At 43.2% G+C, this 20,466-nt stretch overlaps 1 protein-coding gene across 1 annotated transcript; it reads right to left on the minus strand.

The window, feature by feature from the left end:
* Positions 1–431: 431 nt before the first annotated feature.
* Positions 432–12,457, minus strand: LOC149274422 (diacylglycerol kinase zeta-like). Its single transcript, XM_089505524.1, has 24 exons — positions 12,365–12,457; positions 12,197–12,274; positions 11,821–11,913; positions 11,651–11,733; positions 11,384–11,444; positions 11,054–11,167; positions 10,488–10,628; positions 10,272–10,350; positions 10,017–10,072; positions 9,836–9,898; positions 9,652–9,725; positions 9,177–9,288; positions 8,678–8,877; positions 8,283–8,386; positions 7,742–7,872; positions 5,164–5,233; positions 4,869–4,909; positions 4,490–4,743; positions 4,125–4,156; positions 3,821–3,864; positions 3,461–3,581; positions 2,864–2,900; positions 1,681–1,780; positions 432–548 (listed from the first exon to the last, which is right to left on the minus strand). Exons 1-24 carry the CDS (start codon positions 12,455–12,457, stop codon positions 432–434), a joined length of 2,298 nt encoding a protein of 765 aa, XP_089361650.1.
* Positions 12,458–20,466: the final 8,009 nt, after the last annotated feature.

Below are 20,466 nucleotides of genomic sequence, written 5' to 3' on the forward strand. Positions count from 1 at the left end.
GGGTAATGGAATTGCTAAATAGTACAAGACAATGGCACGGCTGCCAGTAGGAAAAACAAAAGGGAATTAACCTTCGTAGCAAGCGTAAACAGTATGGAGCTGGTTCCTCCATTAAGGAAGCCGATTGATGCCGGTGTGAGTTGAGTTCTGATGATTCACACAATGATAACTCCTACTCTGTGGAGCTGGGATAACCGGTCCGGCATTCCATGCTCCAGAGATGCCCAGAAGGTACCCTACAGGGAACGGGCAGCATTCGGTAGGTGTACGGTGTGCTTCGTTTGGAGGTAGGGAGAGAAGAACGCTAAGGCCTAAGGGAACAAGAAGGTGCAGGTATCCCACCGGAGGGACGAGGACGTTTAGGATTGCGGAAAAAGAATTTCAAGTCTCTTTCTGTGATTCGGATCTTCTCTTCTCCCGCGCGGAGGGGGTCACACGGCCGTCTCCTGGTCCTCCCTCTGTATCATTTGGTAGTGCTGTCTGTTTTCCAGGTAGGCGGCGAGCTCCGGATCCTTCGCTTTCTCAGCCCGGTTTTTAGGGGTGTCCCCCTAGAAAATACAAATGTCACGGAATGTGTAAGGGTTAAGTGACTCAAAACGAATTTAAAATTCTAGACATAATTAAATGATTCTCTCTCTTCATTATGGATGTATGACATATGTGTTTAGGGTACATGCATGTACCGCTTAACCTATATTGCGCCAGTCACTTTATGCCCCGGCATCTGAATAGTTAACACTTCACATGACATAAGCAACCTCAAATAAATCTTTCCTGCCAATAAAAAAAACTAAAACACTTTGGTATTCCCAGTTCTCCTCTTCCGTCTGGCTGAAGTTCCTTTGTCTTCTGTATCTTTTTCAGATTATGATAGTTACTGGAAGAACGTGAGTCATCTCGTTAGCGGCAATGGGAGCGGGGCGTTATGGCAGGTCTCAGACGCCGTGTCCGGATTGTGTGTGTTAGGAGGTGATGGATTGATGGATCGCAGAGATGCGGTCCTGTGTCCAGGCACGCATCGGGTGGGATGAAGCTCAGAACGTGCGCGTCATAGGAGTTCAGTAATAATAAAGGTACGGCATGTGGACAGGGAACCAGACAAAGGGATGAAAGCAGGGTGCAGTGCCAGGGCGTGCCAACCAAAATGTTCTGGGCAGCAGAGGGCACCGAGTGTTCCGGGGGGCGCAGTGCGGAGCGTTGGGAGACATAAAGCGCAATCATCTCAAATCTTTCCAAAGTTAGCAAAGTACCAGCGTCTGAGGAATGCGGAGTGAAACCTGCAGCTGCGGGGAGGGACGAGGAGGGACGGGGCAGGAGGGGGACCTTTAGCCTGCAGCTGTCTGGAATTTCAGCTTCTGTCTCAGCCCCCTCTCCATACACTTCCCGCTCCCTCCCCCCCACCACCTCCTGCCTCACACCCCTGGGATTCCTACCACTCACCTCTGTATCAGCAGCTGTCATAGTCTGGAGGGGGTGTAAAAATACATGGGGGGGGGCATCTCCCCCTGAAGTTATTAACTATGTTAGCCATAGAACACAACATTGTTACACATTAACCGTAGACCATCGCTTTCAAGCAACTTGGTCCGTCCATGAAAAAGGCGGACTGTGCTGTACCACCAACACAAATCCCGCCGGTCGGCCCTGTCCGGACATCCCCAGAGCCGTCCACCGGGTTACCTGCAAGTCCGTCTTCATGAGCGACGCTCCTGCCTCCACGATGTAATGGCAAATGGTGCGCTGCCGTAAAGCCGCCGCAAGATGCAAACTGGTTTCCCCGCTGCAGACGCAAGAAAAGGAAAGAGAACTTTTAACCTCTTTCAGGCTAAAGGGGCAGCAACGGCTTGGTCAGACCCTCATTTGAAAAACAAAAGAAGGTGTGAGGGGCCATAGAACCATCATTGACAAGTGGGGGTCATTAACATCTTCAGGACTAACGAATTCACATGGCTCAGGACTCAGAAATCAAATCAATGAACAAGGCAATTTCCATTCTAATTACCTACTGCTTTATATATTTCATGACCGCCTCTGGAAAGGCGGCTAAAATTTTTGGTTTTATTAGGGATTTGGAGGGTTGCGTTAGAGATCGATGCGCTAAAGATGGACTCCTTGGTGGGAAGGGGACAGGGTGACCCACAGCAGGCTGTCCCCACCTGGCCACGTCAGTGATGGGATCCTACCGTTGCTGTAACAAATGGCAGAACGGACCACGAGGTCAACAGGTGGTCATTTCAGATATTGGGAAGAACCTGTCGTGGGTTCTCCCGACAGGTTTAGGGCAGCCACATTGTTTGCTCTTATGAACGGCCAATACATTTCCCGATGTACCTTTTCTTTTATTTTAAGAGTTGGGGCAAAATACGGCACATAATTTTTCGCAGTTCAACCAAGAAGGTAAACTGTTGGACACAGAGACTGTATGTCTGACGGCTACAAAAAGCTCTGCAATGCTTTTGATACATTCATTACTTTACTACTAATGGAGAAAACGTGATCAATGCATTTAATGGAAGAAATATGCTTTTTGTTATGCCATGTTTTTTGTAAAATGCATTTAATGGAAGAAATATGCTTTTTGTTATGCCATGTTTTTTGTAAAAACAAAAACAAACAAAAAAACAACCCAAAACAATTGTTGGCTACTGGGTATCAAATATCAGAGCACTTTTATACTGTTTAAAGTCAACATCAGGCCAAGAGATCTAGAAGAGAGGTGGGCTGCGGGCCCCCAGCTGCCATAATAATACTGAAAAGAAAGTTTTGAGCTTTGCGTACCCTTGCAGTTTAATGAACAATATTAACCATTTCTAGACTTTTGATTCAAGCCCAGGCAATGAATGCAGGCAGAGGCAAGACTCACTTTTTCAATTCGGCAACATCCAGGATTTCAGGCGGAGCTAAAATATACAAAAGAAGAACGATCAGAAAAATAATAAATTGTAGAAGAGAAGTGAAGATATGTAACAGGAGGTGTGGGATAAAAAAACAACGTGAAGGGAAAGTGAATTATAATGAACAGAAAGGAGTAAGAACAGTCGATGCTCGTAGGAGAGGTCTGGGGGGCTTTGTAGGGGGGAGACAAGATTGCAAGAGCTGATTTCATGTGGCAGACGCTAGAACAGCAAAGATCACAAGTCTTTAATGAGGATAATTAGAACATATGCAGCCTGCCGAGTGTCCAATCAACAGCAGAACGCACAGAACGCTGGTAACTGTAGCAAGTTACTTGTGAACTTATGGATAAGAAACAGGGCTGTAAGTCAACAAAAGGCTTGATGATTTGTGTGTGTGTGTGTGTGTGAGTGTGTGAGTGTACACAAACGCCTTATATGTTACATGCTGTAGAATGGTGGCCTTGGGAAAATAGATTCTTTTTTTTTTTTTAAAGAGATAAAGATAACGAGAATGTGATAATTTCATGTGGAGGGGTATGGTGGGGATCGGCGTTGCCACATACCATGCTCAAGAATATACTTGACGATGTCTTTACTCCCGGAGCTGACGGCATGATGCAGTACGGTGTAGCCGCCGGTGTCTCGCAGTGTAAGACTGCCTCCTGCGCGGTGAGCCTCTCTGAACTGGGACCACAAAACACACAAACAGGTGTAACACTCCGTCACAACAAACAACAACTGCACCTTCTCAACACACAGCTTCTGCCTCAAAACGTCTATTTACCAACTTAATTTTTTTATAAACCTCCATGACAGTTTCCATCTCTAGCAGAACCCATCGATGCATTTCTACCTGGTCAGGGCTTAACACCAGCCTTTATCAACATCACACAACCAATGCTTCGTTAACACAGTAATCATACCTTTTCAAGGTCATCATTCTTTGCAGCCTCCACTAAAAGGTCATCTAAAAAGTTCACAGAAACCAAGAGTTATTGAGAACAATGCTCTAGAATGATACAACGTAGAACATTCACAAAAGTATAAAGAGATGTTGTACGAGTACCTTCCTGGCTACTGATATATATATATATAGTATATATATCAGTAGCCATATGTTCTTTGCCACCAAAGAAGGCTTCCCCTTAATTGTTAAGTGAAGCAGCCATGATGCATCCTACTGTTATAAACAAAACCACTTCTAGACATGGACACCGCAACACTTACCAGGCTGGCAATCTGAGATGTCCTTAGAAATTCTGCAAAATGAAGAAAGAGATGTTGATTTATTTTTACTAAGACCCCCGCTCCCCGGGCACATGTTGGATGAAGGAATCAATCTGTTTTCACACTATACATTTTTGGCAGCCTCGATGCACATTTCCCTTTAAAAAGTTTTCTCTTGGAAAAAAGTCTGGTTCTGTTAGGCCCGATCTGGAACTCCAAAGCTTCAGGCAAAAGGCTGGAGCCTCTAAACCGAAAAGCTACATTTTATACAATACCGTCATAAACTCAACCCTAACAGTGGCCCTTTTAACAGATTTTAGCAGATTTCTTCCAACTGTTTTATCTTAGGCCATCTCTCCAAATACCTGTTATCGTCGTGGGATCCTAGTTTGCTGGTAGAGCCCAGGAGAGGTCCCTGTTGTGGCTCGGAGAGGGCTGGCGATTCTGGGGGAGAGACCGGTGGAGGAGGAAAGTGGAAATGTTGACTGGAGGGACGCAACGAGTGGTCTTCAGAGTCAGGAATTACGGGAGAGGTTCCTACGGACTGGGTAATGATCAGCTCCGGGTCTAGAACGTAGAGTTCATCCTGGCAGATCTCAAGCACGTAATTTAGATGTTCCTGGAAGCAAAACAGTTATAGGTGACTTTTGAGAGGTCCGTCTACAGAATTGCCTTCAGTGGAACATCAAAAGTAGACGCAGTAGGAGGAGGCTCCATAAGAACAAGAACAATAAGCCTTCTCACCTGTGCACGGTCAATCCTATAGAAGCGGTCTGCAGTGGTTGCTGAAGGAAAGAATGAATGGTCACGAGTTTTAGGGCACGGATCAAAGCTCACAAACACTACTTAGCAGGGGATGGATCATAAGACTTACTTGGGGCAGAGGTGCAAAAACAGCATTATTTGTTTTCTCGTGCTGGTATAATAAGCCACGGACTAGTGGCTGCGTAAAACAATTTCTACCAATGCCATGTTTGACTTCATATGTAGATAACAGACTTTTGATTTATAAATATGTTCCTAATTCAGCAATACTCACAGTCCAGGAAACACCATTTAGGGGACAGCTTCTGCGAAGACACATTTGGGGATCTGTTTGTTCCATCCTCCTGGAAACAAGAAGTTCTTTAGAAAAGTATATCGCATTTTCAGCGGTGTACGATCGTACCAGACACAGATAAAGATACAGTTTTATACTGCCCAACATGGTCTAGAAGAACTTTGTCCACATACTGAATATAAACATGGCTGAAGACCAAAGTTCTTTAATGCCATACCATGCAAACAACTTCTACTATCATTAGACGAAACATGCACACAACACACACACAGACACAACACACACTATGCACCGCACGATGGCCTGCACACACCTTCAGATCGAGGCGCTGCAAGATTGCAGGATACGAAGGGAAGTCCTGGGGAGAAAGAAGCGCGTCACCTCAACCCCCAGGAACAATACGGATAACAAAGAGGGAATTGCTCCCCTGAGATGGGTATAAAATATTCAGAGGGTAACAGCTTGAATACAGCAAAAATAAGGATGGGTCACTGTTACAGTGCTGTCAATATGTAAAATCTGTGGGAATGACGTCTAATGCCAAGCCTTTTCAGGGCAAAAAGCAGGATTTTGAACCACAGCGGAGGATCCCGTTTGGACACAGAGATACGGTCTCTGCTAGTCTATACAATATCTACAAGAAGGCAACAGTATAGTAATATTTTTCTTTTTTTGGTGAAAGAAAACTATGGACAGTGCTTAAAAAGAAAAAAGAAAAAAGTTTTAACATCCCCTATTATATTGGCACTTATATTATCACTATACTGGATTTATTTTATATCGATACTGATGGAAAATGAAATTCTGTATTGCGGGTCTGAAGAAAGCTAAAGTGCATCAAACTTATTTTCAGCGGACGCCTCTGCGCAAACCCTTAAAGGAATCGTGTTACTAAAGTGCAAAAGCACCTTTTATATCCCTCCTCATATGACTCAAGTTGATGTTAATACCACAGACTCCTATGGATTCCATATGTTTATTCTCTTTACTGTTATAAGTAAACTGGGACTCAGAATTATGTCTCAGAATATCAGATCTGCTTTCTAAGAAAATTCCGCATTCTAGCATCCTGCAGCAAATAATACAACAAAAAGTGTATATGTATATATATATATATATATATATATATATATATATATATATATATCTCCTGCAACTATATAATAAATTAAATAATAGACTTGGACGGTTTCTTTTTTTGGGGGGGTATAAAGGTGTTTGCCGGGTGAACCGGGATTCCAGTTGTATTTCCGCAGTTGTGCGAGTGAAGGTGTCACCACAGCCGGTTCCCCGCGGAGTCCTCGGGATTCTACGCCAAGCTAAATAAATTTAAATCCATTTTGGATGACCTCAGCTCTCTGTGCAGGGGGCATGGAGGGGGGGGGGAGAGAGAGAGAGAGAGGTGATGGGAGGAATAAAGGCGCGGGTTTGGGATTCTGCCACATAAAACAGCTCACTCCAGATTAATCTACAATACAAATGATTTCCATGATGTCAGCGTGTCCCTGCAGTGACACATATGTTCGGATCATGTGCAACAGGGCATCGGGGCTGCAGGCGCACATGAAAATGGTACCGTGCCCCGGGAAGCCCACTAAGCTGTTGTGTCCGTTTGCACAAGCAGCATAGCCCCTCTTGCAGGAGATATACAGATGAGCAGCTTTGTGTGAGTAAAACAGATATATATATATATATATATATATATGTAGCTTTGCTACACTGTTTCCATACTAAACTTGCGTTCTTAGCGGAATATGATTTCTCAATAAACTCAATGCTAAGCAAATTATTCACGTACTTGTATTTGATGTGCGTGATACTATGTTCTGTGGTACCATACATCTGTGGAGGGGTGGATAATGGGAATCTGGTATACATGACAATGACAGATGTCTTTGTGGTTTCACAAAACACACAAAATAAGGGGGGGGGGGATAAAATCTGTCATGCGGCTCAATAAGGGTGAATGAGAGTCTGAAAAGAAGTATTGTAGGAATTGGTACTTCTCTGTGGTCACAAGCCACATATTTGAGTGCTTGCATGTACAGATTAGGCGTCAGTGCCTTATGATTTTAGGGGGCCAGACAGGCAGACAGTGCTTTAAAACGGCTTCAACCCTGTAAACGCCGGGTTGTTGAGCAAACCAAAAGAGATCGTACGGATCATCCGCAGGAGCTGCATGCCCACGTCTGAACTCGCCAGTTTGGTGCCAGACACCGAACCACCAGCAGCCCTCTTGTTATTTTCTAAACTACAATTCCCTCCTCATCCTAATTTCTAGACTCCAGTAAAAGCGGATAGTTGCCAATGATAAACCAGACTGAGCATAGAGACTAAAGAGAGTCAATGCGGGGCCAAACAATGCTTAGAACAGAGGATAAAGGAGCCAGTGTGATGGCTTTAACCAGGAAAGGCAAGGTCTACTTTGTTGTAATAGACACTGGATGTACATACGCCGCCTGTAACTGGTTAATACCCCCCGTTCCTGTGTGCAGGGAAGGCTTCAGATTACGTATGCGGTCTCGGGTATGTATTTGTGGGTACAGCATGTTCTTACCTCCTGCAGCCGCTGTATGTGTATGCGACAAGTCTCTAGATCGCTGTCTCCCGGGACCACAATAACTCCCAGTGGGATAGCTGCAATCAAACAGAGAGCAAAAAAAATTAGAAGCAAGAGAAGATCATCGAAAAGAAAAAGAGGAGGAGGACACATAGGAGAATAAAGAAAAAGTGGAAATAAACAGACATGAGTGAAAATAGAGCAAAGAGTGAGAAGGGTCAAAGGTAACGAGAAGAGTGCAATACTGGAAGAGAGAGGGATTGGAAAATGTATCCAGGCAGCGCATGTATACGGTAGACCCCAAAAAGCACATGCTCAATAGGTCCTGTTTAAAACATTAGCAGTATATGCAACACTGAAATGCTTGGTAATGACCCGACAAACATGGACTTAAAAATGGGGGTTGCGGGTAACAGTAATAGGAAATCATTACATTTAATAATAAAAAAAATCAAAACAGTCTGAAAAACTGCAAAAGTGACAGAATACGTACAGGTTCTAAAGGATGTTTCTTCTGTTATTGGATGTACACAATACTCACAAGCCTCTCTTAGCTTCTCCTTGTCGTAGTGCAAGGCCTCATAGTCGTGCATGGAGATGCGGTTCACTCGCAAACGCAACCTGTCTGGGACCAGCTGCTGACTAAGTAGACAAACACATAGCACCAAAACATAGGTAAGGAATTGGTCATAAGGAGGTATAGTCTCAGGGGTTTTCAGAAAGTGTTTTTTTATATGCAATGGGTCACTTACAGAGAAATTGGAAATAAATATGTTTTGCATATGAAACATTTGTTCCTGGACAGGTGAGATACATTGTATTTGGGATTAGAAACAGAGTTTTGTGTTCAACATTACAAGACAAAGATGTTCATCCCCAATGCCATACAATGTATGATCGAATACGCAGGTAATCAGCCTTTGGGTCACTCACTCGTTGAGCAGAGGAACCGACGTTCGCCTCTTGGTTTTCTGTACAAGGTTGGCTTGATTTCTCAGGGTGATCTTCACTATGGATGGTTCTAATTTGCACGGCTCTCCGTCTACCTGCACTGGAATGGACTTGTACGTGCTGAGCAGAACCTCCCGACATTGGTGCAGGCGCTCACCGTGTCCCCCAACCTGCAGAGCGGCCTAACCCGGCAGAGACGAGGGTGGGAAATAGATCAGGCAGCTGATCGATACTGTAGTAACTCATCGATAACAATGGAGCAAAATAATTAGCATGAAGGGTAATAGGAAGCATTGCCAAAGGGGTTTTTGGGACAGATAAAGCAACATACAAAGCAGTAGTTGTAGAAAAACAGAGAGAAAGGTGTGGGGCGATGTCTGCGCTAATCAGGCATGCAAATATCTCCAAAGCCACACACAGGCATTCGTATAATGAAAGACGCGCTTAGAACATGGGTAAAAATAAATGCAAAAATAAATACCAAAGATGCCATGGTGAACCCAATCACTTCAATGCATCCATCGTCATGCCTCTGAGGTTCAAAATCATGGTGCTCCCCTGGATTCCCCCACGGCATGGTGCCAGCACAATACCTGTAACAGAGAATGCAGCTCACTTTAGCTTACTAGTTCTTGCCAAACTAAAAACAGAAGAATATGTGACCTACGGCCCCTGCCTGTGACGAGAAATTAATTGTGGGAGAGTTACAGGCTGGCTAATCTCCATGTACATGGTGTCAGTTATCACATCTGAACCTTTGGCTACGGTCCCACCTTAACAAAAAATGAGGAGAGAGATTGCGGACCCAACAAAGTATCTAAATGAAAAGAGGACCACCATTCAAAGCCGGGAGAATGTTAAACTACATGAAGTGTATTGTGTTTTATTGAAAACTTTGTGAAGATGAACTAAAGGTTTTGGGAACGCGCACTTATGAATTAATACAGACTCCTTACCTGGGAATGTTGAGAAATAATAAGCACTGTAACTTGAGCTCCTGGATTTTTGCAGTCAGGTCCGTACCATCACACTGCGCGGGGACAGAATTTGGGTTAGTGAGATCTATTTGAAACATAAGCGCACGCTCTCGTCTTTTCTTTTTTCTTCTTCAACATAAAAATCTGCCAGCTAAATACTCACCACGACTCTGATATGTTTAGCCAAGTCGCGGGAGCTGCCGGTAAGGAAATCTGAGAACGCCGTCTGTGTAAAGAATGAAAGCAATTGGGAAGCGGTAATAACTAGGTAGGGGAGAATGACGGGGGGGGGGGGGGGGAGTTATTGGAGAGAGAGAAAAAAAAACAGTAAGCAAAACACTTACCCCGGCGTAGAACATCTTATTACGGAAACGGCTGTTAAATTTTTCAGGTTTAGCCTCTGAGGACAATAAGAGAAAGTATTACAAAGAACAGTCCAAAAGTATCAAACGACAAGTGAAAAAATAGTCACCACACTAACACTAGCTAATAATTCTCTTTCCCGTTGATATGTCACACCTGTAATGGTCACGTGCAGTCACACATCACAATTGTCACAAGCGCACATAATTTAATGTAACAGTTTAAATATCAGATACCTCGGGATTCATGGAATTCCAGTGAGACGCGAGCATCAAACCCAAGGCTAAAATAATTATTGAACACATCCAAGGGCAGCTGCGGATGGAAAACAGGTAAAGAATTACGACTGGAGAGCCGTTAACCCGCTACTCAAATAGTTCGAGTTTGTGGCCTTGCCTTTTATAGCAATAATACTTTGCACTCTAATTCTGACCATGTATATATTTACTCACCTTATCTGTGGCCCCTTCCCCTCTATCCTCTTCACAGGCTTGGGGGTTTCTTTCCACTTCCAGATTCCATCGGTCCAACTGGACAACAGTCCCTTCTTCCACGTGGCTAAGGATCTTGGACAGAGGTTCGTCTGTATAACCCTGAGAGAATGGCGGGAAGATGAACATAGAACATGCGAAAGAGATCACGATCACATGTAAAAATGATTTTTATTGTGTCATAAAAACAGACAGAACCCGGAACACATTATTGTTACACCCACAAATTCTGCTAGTGCAACATTTAAATAATTTTTATAAATTTTTTTGGGGTCCCAAAATGCACCGTCCCCTGTCTTTGGCTGTTGCTATACGGACGCCATTGGTCATATGATTTTGCATCTGGATCTCTGTAGCTTTAGAGACACCTAAAGTCTAACTAAAGAACTGCAGTTACAGACAGGACACAATAGTATCAGCGTTTATCCTGTAGCGCCCCTGGTCATTGAGACACACAGGACAATACGGTATCCGTATTCACGGCATGTACAGTTCCCCAGGAAAGATAGAAATGCGGCATCACTCACTCCACCCCAGTTGAGGGTTCTGGCAAGGTCGTTCCCAGTCCCGAGAGGAAGAATGGCTACAGGAGGAGGGGGAAACAGGCGCAACTGGTCCAAAACAGAGAGGATCCAACCCACCTGCAGGACGAACAAGTGGAAGAGTTAAACATCTGTGGTCCCAACATCATGAGAATATCAGGAGGCACAAAAGAGGGACTAAATGGAGAGATGTTTAAACTTGACAATAGGAATGACATATAACAAAGGAGAGAAAGGGACCGATGAGCAAAAAGAGGTGGGAAGAGAAAAAAAAAAACTGAAATGGAAGCAGAAGCACAAACACGAGTGACTCACGGTGCCATCTCCACCACATGCCAAGATTCTCAACGAGGGGACTTTCCTATACAATTCGAGCCTGCCAGGACGACAAGACGGAAACAAAGATCATCGTGAGATCAACACATACCAGGTACAACATAAAATAAAAACATGATCAACAATACAAACATGAATGTGGAGGATACCCCTAAAAATGACATGATTTATACTGTTTTATTACAGGTACAACCTCCAGCGTTACAACCATACTCAAGTAGGACTTTTAATATTTAAATAGCTTACGCTTCTTTCGGTCCACCCTGGCTCAGATCAAACACCTGCCTTGGGTTCAGATACCACATGCACGACTGGAGGATCTTCACCCCCTGTGGATCAAACGCACAACCGTTACGATACTTCAATCGGTGACAAAGCGAGGCAGGATGGATGTGCAGCCGGGAGAGCATTCTCACCTGATTTCCACCGCTTTTTGGGTTGACAAAGACTAGGACAGGCTTCATTAACGGGCACGGAGCTGGTCTGATTATGAATGGGCGCAACCTGGGCTCCTGACAAGAAAAGAAAATTGCAATACAGAGCATTTGGACACCCAAGTACCAACGCTAGACCCACCATGTTGACTCTTCAATACACAAGAAGGTAACATATGATTATACACATCACAAAATGTGGGTTTTCAAGAATGGCGTGAAGTTCTAAAGTGTGACTAGAAGCCTTATTTAATCTGTTATTGAACAGGCATCAAAAGTCAGTCATCCTAGAAGAGGTCCTATCCAACTGACCTGAACATTCCCACGTACATCTGAAGACGGCAGCTGAGCTCCCCACACTTACCTCCGCTCCCTTCTTGCTTGGTTTCCTCTTGAACGATGGCCTCTTTTTCTTTTTGCTAGACTTGATAGAACTCTGTCATGAAGGGAATAATACAAATCGAACAATAAGTCTATGAAGGCAGAGGACAGAAGTGTGGTTATGAGAACAGGAATGAAAAGTCACCTGTGGCCGGCGTACTCTGATTATCCAGGTGGGGGGCACTATAACAGCAGCATGAGCTCCGAGGGAGCAGGGCTCTTCTATATGGTGCAGCATGAAGCAAGACACTTTGTTGTGATACTGAGCGACGAGATAGAGAGGGTTATAAGAAAATGAGAGACGTTAGAGGATGAAGTGAAACAGAATGAGATACACTGAACACTTATTAGAGGCATAGTTTTATTTAAAATGAAATGTGTCTTAAAAAGGAAATCGTTGAGACGTGTTCTAACTTCAATGTAAAAGAAACAATGTTAACCCGGCATTATTTGGAAAACAGCTTGTCTGGTTCGTAACTGACAAACAAAAAATTGGGGAGATCAAATCCATATCGCAGTATTCAGGGTGGCTGTGAGGGACAAACCTGTTCAGTAAAATAAGTTTGTAATGGGTTATAAAATGTTACCAAAGAAGTACATTTTAGCAGATTTTATTAAATAGCTGCGGCAAACACATCAGAAATTCCACCGTGGTAAACCATTAAGAGAATAATATGTGCTTCTTTAAAAGTATATTAAGACATTGATCACAATGATAACACTGTAGCATTTTTACTTTCTTACTATTAAACTGTCAAACAAATCAGGAATACCAGGGCATATAATAAAAAATACGATACATAAAAATTGGTATATTTACCACTTTACAAATATACGCTAAGCTATTACTAGGGAGATTATAATATCCGATAATATAACTTTTATAAATGTTCTGCTAATATGCAAAGTTACAGAACCCGGAACATAAGACAAGCGCTAGTATAATATAACAATAATATGAAACTACAAGAAACTAGTTAACATAAAATAAAGATATAAGGGAATTTCTGCCAACGTACTGCCAGTTTGCACCAGGAGCAGCTGATAGCAACAATTTCTTTGCTGTGAAAAGCAAACTTTTGCTGGAACCCCTGAAAGAGAGAAGATGTTATATCAGCGCAGGTTCAACTACAGCAAACTAGGTCATCAGAGCAAGCTACTCATATTATCATTCCCCAATAGTGACTCTGACCTGCCATTATATCCCGGGGGCAATAAATCCCAGCAGCTGTACATAAGGGCAGGTTTGTCTATAAGCTCGATACATGGTAGCCAAGGAGGATTTAGTCTAAGACTCACCTTTCCGCATTGTTTGCACTTTCCAGCTTGCCGTCTCCGGTGAACCCAGTGATGCCTGACAGTGACTGGCTGTTTGAGATGAAGAATGAGAAAGTACTATGTAAAATAATGGCTGAAGTCAGATATACAATAAACATGAATACTTGGTACCCTTTAGTGGAGGTGGGTTGGAGGCATAGAAAGTGGAAGAGAACACAGAACAAAGGGTACGTACAAATACAGACAGGGAGAGGAAAGAGATCTCGGGACCAAAGGGTGCCCTCTTACCTCTCGTATATTGCGGGAGCCAGACTCACGGAATGAAGGCTTACACCGAAAGTTTATCTGAAAATATTGTAGAGAAATGTATTTACCTTCCCTGCTTGTTGCAAACTATACCTTATAAGAAGTGTTTTTATTTTACACAGCACCGTAGTAACAACCTAAAGAGCTATGCCATGATCAGTATATACTTAAACAACCTATAGTTCATGTACTGGGATGTACTGGCCTTTATTACAGATAAAATCCTAGGTTCATAGACTGCCACCTGTGCTGCATTGGTTCCTATATACATGTGGGCAGTAATTCATAAAGCCGGCACAGTGACCACCAAGGATCTCCAGGGATTTTTGAAGAGATGCCCAGTTTGATATTTTAAATGTTTGCCCAAAAGGTTAAGATGGAACTGAACGTTAAATAAAAATTAAGCTTTGCACTACGTTTACAATAATATTTTGTTAATTTCTCTACACACTAGTACACACTATAATTAGGCAAATGCAGTAAAAGGAAGAGCGGCACCCAAACAGCCCAAAGCCTAACTGTCATTCAGTGTGGCGCAGGCTGGCATGGCTTTCTGTAAGGACCCTCCGTGGCCTGGTCAGGACACGGTTAACCTGCTGTCGCTCACCTTTTCAAGCTGCTCAATGCACGGTGTATGCACCACTATCTTACAAGCCGCACACTTCCTCCTGGACGCCGACTTCTGCTGTTATGGGATTCGAAAACAAAAAATTATTGTAACCTTACAAGAAAAAAAAAAACTAGAGTTTGGAAACTTGATATTTCTTTCAAGCCGTTAATGTAGGATTTGCAGCTGTGGTTAAAATTTTATGAAAGGGAGAATACTACAACTGGATCATATAAATCTATTTTACTGCTTAACAATGGAATTAGTACTTCCATACTGTGACATTTAAACAGGATATAAGGATGACAATCGCCACTCGTTCGTTACTTCTGCCAACCTGCACGGACTCACTGTTTGGTAAATAGACATTCCTGCATTTCTCCTACCTTATTACTCCTAGTCAACCAATTCTGTACGGTCAAATACGTATCTAAAAACTTCAGAGGCTCATTTTTTATTATTTATTGCTTTATAGTGTCATGATATTCCGCAGCGCTGTGCAATTGGTAAACATGACATAACAAGTAGTAAATAACATAACAATTCAATTAACAGAAACAAGCAGGGCCCAGCTCACACAAATCTAGAAGGACGATCTGTTTTTGGACCAACAGAGCATCATCCATTTTTAGCTTATTATCAGATAATTACTTAGTATTTCCACCAGAGGGAGCCACCTCTACGATGGAGAAACAGGTTCCATCTATCCTATACAGCTTGGATTTGTGTATGAGTTGCGATAAAGATGACCCATTTCTATGAAGGGCCAAACACTCCCAACAACTTCTACAACGAGGGCCGAGATGGTCCTGTACTTGATAAAGAAACCGGTGAGATTTCTGCAATATCATGTTAGTGACTTAAGGGACTGTCTTTGTCGGAGAGGTACAAACGCTTAGATACATACCCAATAGCTGCCTCCCGTTCCAGCCGTGTCCCCCTCAACCCCCAATATTCGTATTAAAAAAAATCCAAAATACATACGCCATGCCAAAAAAAAAAAAAAAGGCAGAGGAAGACAGACTGAAGGTTGTAGGATCTTAATAAACAGCAGTAAGTAAATAATCATGTCGTAGTTAACTAAAAGAGAGACTCGGGTTGTCTAATCCTAAAGCCCGCATCATGAAGTGAGTTAAGTTCCACCTGTATTTGTTCATACTGAATGGTATCAAATCTGACAACTGATGGTGAAACACGGCGCACCACGTCAGTTACTGAGTTATTGGTAACACGGTGTTAAGTGTTAAACGATTAGCCTTTCAGAGCGGGATATCTGCCCTCTTTCACCCACCGTGACCCGATCTCGTTCCAATATACACAGACGCAGATCATTTGTACTGCGAAAACAGCTTTCTGCTAAATTCGTTTTAAACAATATTTACATCTGCATTGCAAAGTTATCAATCCTCTTGGCCCAGGTGCTATGCTAAACGGCGTTTACATTTTGCATAAACCCCTAATGCAAAGTATAGGTCCGGGACACAATGTCTGCAGAGCATAGGAAGGCGAGGGGGGGGGGGTTGTTAAGAGTTAAAGTAACAGTCCTGCCGATAAATAATACCGGTCTGATGACCACCAGACTTTGATACGTATGGGAATCCAGTAGGTTTTAGGAAACCTTAGTTGACTTGTGCCAGATGTGCCCAGAGTGCCAGTTTTTGTTACCGGTATCGCGGGGGGTAAATCGCTGCCGGTAACCGAGTGCCCAGTGAATAAGCATTCTTGGTTTGGGAATCTGAGCCCGACGGCACTCGGCAAACACTCCACGTATACATCTTCAACGCGGAGAACGGACGCAGTATATTCTTCTTAGTCTTATTCCGCAAAGTATAAAACTGCCCAGAACATTCTGATCACTAATAACAAACAGGACACGGCAGGCACGACGGTGAACGCGGCCATCTTTTTTGCTTTATGAATAAATAAGTAAAATAAGGTTAGGCGAGATGTGTGAACAACGGACAGAGACGGAGAGGCAGCAAACACGTCTGTAACTGCGAACTGCATGCATGCAAACAAGTATTCTATTTATCTAGAAGCAGGTAACCCGAGTTCCTCCTTACCTGGATCTTAGCTGTGCAGTACTGCTCCCCGACATAACAAAAATCTCCAGACACGTTGGTCTCAAACCACAGGTGATCCCCATAAAGAGCAGATTCCTACGGAGAGACGGGAAAAGAAGACTTAAAATGCTGATCAGTCTGAGGAAGGACGGTGACAGAGGAGTTCTGGTTGTGACAGACAGACCGGTGGCGAATGCAAGGTTTGGTTCCGGGGCAGATAGCAGATTAGACAGTACTGGGGTGAAGGCAGAGACTATAAGAGTAACGTAGAGCGCTACTGGGATCGAGGGTAAATTCTGCCTCAAAGCATTTACACAAAAGACACATCTACGGACCCGCAATTACTCACCGTCCAATCCACAGTGCTACGCATGTGCGTCTCCGTGTCGCTGTGCAGGACGCTGGGCGATGATACCAGGTGCTGGGCTCCAGATTTGGCAATAGCTTTTCTGCAAGACAAGAACACTGGTCTTACTCGGTCACGGGAGAGTCATTTAACAGGCTACAGTGCCCCTATAAACAAGCAACAATGTTACCTGTCCATCCTAACACATATATACACATGTATAACAAAATACAATTAAACATTAAAAACCATAAAAAATAAAAAAGAGGGGTGCACGGGACGTTTCCCATACTCCTAGCACTCGAGGCCGCCGAATGTAACACTTTTATAACAGAACGCAGCATTCGAAACCCCATCCCGAGTACAACCGAAAACCCAAAGCCTTCCCAGAAATAAGTCTTCAATCATGTAAAAATGATTTGCGTTTCTTCCGGGAAACATCGATTCCGAGTATAACCAAAAACCCCAAAAATCCTTCCCAGGTTTAACCCTTCAAATAACTTGCGTTGTTTTGTGGAAATCATTAATTGTTGTGTCGTTATTGTGGTGTTTTTAGAAGAATAAAGAGGAAAGAATTAAAAAAAAAAAAAAAAAAAGCACATTTGCTAAAGCAAAATTACTGCTTCGTCTAAGTGGAACAGCACCTTTAAGAGGTTCCGTTAAGGAACATGCCCTCCGTGTCGTGGAATTTATACCTGAGGATTGGAAGCAAATGTAAAGTCCTGAGAGATTTATGAGATACGTATCTGAGAGCGGGCAATCCGAGGCAAACCCTCCGGAAAGGCAGATATTACGCAGGTGCCTGGCAGGAATGCCAGACGACGGGAAAAGGTCGCCGTTCTAGAGCGTTACAAGTAAGCGAGCGCAGCCTTCCACGGTGTTTGGCTCACCCTAGAAAAACTTGGCTTCTAGAAGTCTCAAGTTGTGTTATGGAATATGCTGGATATATCTAAATATATATCTAATCTATATATCTATAGTTTTGCGTTTAATGATCTAAAACGTCTGTTCTTTTAAGATACTCTTTTGCAGTAGCCTGCGAGGGACAATTTTTCCTTTTAGATACTCATTGCAGAAGGTCGCTTCTATCCTCATGAAGAGAAGGCAATGTGTTTGTTTTTTTTTTTAACAGATATTGCTCTCTGGCAAGCATTTTAAAGTAGTATATATATATTTTTAAAACTAGGTATTTGTAACATTTCACTATTTTCTATGCGGAGTTCTGTTGCATTAAGTCGCACCCTACAACGGAATGTGTCGGAGAGCAGCGACTGACAACCTTGAATGCAACCGCAAGGGCTTTTTTGTTTATAAGCCGTATTAAGATAAAAGCCCTGTTCTGTCCTTTCCTCTTCGGCTGCTTTCAGGAAGGATATAATAACGCAAATTATACATTTATAAAAAAAAAAAAAAATATCCCCCCCCCCCAAACAACTAAAAGGAAGGCTATAATGGACAGATATTTGTATAAAATGAAGACAAACCCCTAGGATATATTCAAACACAATGACATTCCCGCACGTTCGTGTTAGGGTCTACTTGGCTAAACATGCAAGACATTCCTTAAATTAGCCTTTTCCCCTCGCTGTATCTTCCATGAAGCAGCTTACAAGGTGCCAAACCTTACAGATGGTGTGTTGATCAGACCGGAAAATGATTTCTGCGCTCAAGCAAATGAAAAGCCATGCAAGGATGGTATTGGAGTAAAGAAACTAAAGAGTCTAAAGAGACTAAAAGTGTTAAATCAAGTGGGAATATCGCTTAAATAGGTTATTCGCTAAGCGCCACGTGGCACAGCGTTCGTACGTTAACGTGGTTTTAAGCAGAGGCTGTGTCCTTATCGGCAAACGTTCTTCTGCCTGAACATATGAAGCACATGAAAGAAACCAATTCCTGGTGTGTGGCATCGGACATGTACAGCGCTCCCTCCCTGTCCCTCTGTTTACACAGTGCTTTGCGTACAATGTTTGGTGTTTGGAGATGACGGGGCAGGCCTCGGGGTCAGAGAACTCTTTGTGGCTTCTCATCATTCCTACAGCTTCCTGAATATGATTATCTAGATTATCTTCTTCTTCTTCATCAGACGTTTCTTCTACCAAGTCTTCCTCTTCTGAGCTCTCCTCTCTTTTCCTTGATACTTTCTTCATGGGGATGAGGCTGGCCAGAATCATGGAGGGTCCCATGAGCTGGCGGTCAATGGCTCGTAGCCTACCTCCGCGTCTCTTCTGCACGGCGAATCGGGGACTCAAGCCTGGAGTGGTGGTACTGGACCTCCTACGTCCCTCTCTCCTCGCCCCGCGGCTCTGCGTGGCCACACAGGGTGGGACAGGCTGGGTTTGGGCCACAGAACTCCGTCTCTGCGTGGAGAGAGAAGACGAAGCCAGGCCAGCACTGGACCGACGTCTAGCTTTCCCAGTGGTGATGGTCACGCTGCATCGACGGGAAGGCGGTGGGTAATAGGGCTCTGACGGAGGTGGTGCGGGCTTCTTCCGGAAGTGCCTTTTGAAAAATGTATCCATTGTAGTCTGATAGATGATAGGATCTGGGGTAGAATGGCCTGGAGAAGTTGGGGCTGTAGACGTAGAAACCACCATGTTAAAAAAATAAACAAAGAATATTAATTTTTAGAAATGGAAACGCTTATTTTAGTGTTTTCGCCCTCAGTGGATTATTTTTTTTTCTAGCTGGCCTGGTTTCTTTTCCCCATAGATAGGAGAGGGAGAAATAAGAAGACTAGAGCTCCTCCCCAGTGCTTTCTGCATTAAACATCGATTCGGCAATAACAAATAACCATGTATCAGGTAAACCCTAAGCGGAGAAGAAAGTCAGCGTTTTATTTAAACAAAAACCCTAAAACACTAAAATAAAGGTGTTCACTTCCAAGCATTAATATCCTTTCAAGCAGACACCTGCCTGATAACAAAAAACATCAGCAATGCCACACTAAATATATTTTATTCACAAAAAATATAAACCATGTTCACGAGAGGAAAACAGTTACAATGGAGCAATATTCTACAAACCATCATCGAGACTCCCTACCATCCAGAGGCTATAGGACCACAATCTGAGGAGCTGGTGTCACTTTCTCCATGCCATGGGAGACATGGGTTCATTGTGATAATAACTGGAGACCCTCAACCCCTATTCTCACCCGTTCTACTCGATATCATACTAGAAGTAAACCCGAGCTGGGAGGACACATTCTCTTAGTTTAGGTTAAATCCCGAAAAACAAAAAAAAAAAAAGGGTGAAAAAAAGGAAGCTGTCTATATTTTCTTTTGAATGCACCATTTTTTTAAATTTTTTTTATGTTTAATGAATATGCAGCAAACCCCAAGCTGAGAAAAAAAAAATCATGGGTTTTAACCATCGTAAGGAGGGGGCACATTGAGCTGGAGGAACCAACAGCCAAGTTAATTAGAGATATTGACTCGAGATAACTAAACGCAGAGGTCTCCTAGGCAGAAACAGATCTCCTATAGCGGTAACAAGAGATCCAACAAACCGGGATCACAATAAATGATTTATCATCTGTTTTAAAAGGTAAAATACAACAAGGCCATATACTGTTCCAAACCCTATTTGAGGAGCCCTAATTCAGTAATGATTTGCACATTCTAGGCGTATAAAGGGTTAACCCGCCT

The sequence above is a fragment of the Sceloporus occidentalis genome, unplaced genomic scaffold, assembly GCF_023333645.1.
Source record: "Sceloporus occidentalis isolate IW3139 unplaced genomic scaffold, rSceOcc1.0.p SCAF_331, whole genome shotgun sequence".
Classification (NCBI taxonomy): Eukaryota; Metazoa; Chordata; class Lepidosauria; order Squamata; family Phrynosomatidae; genus Sceloporus; species Sceloporus occidentalis.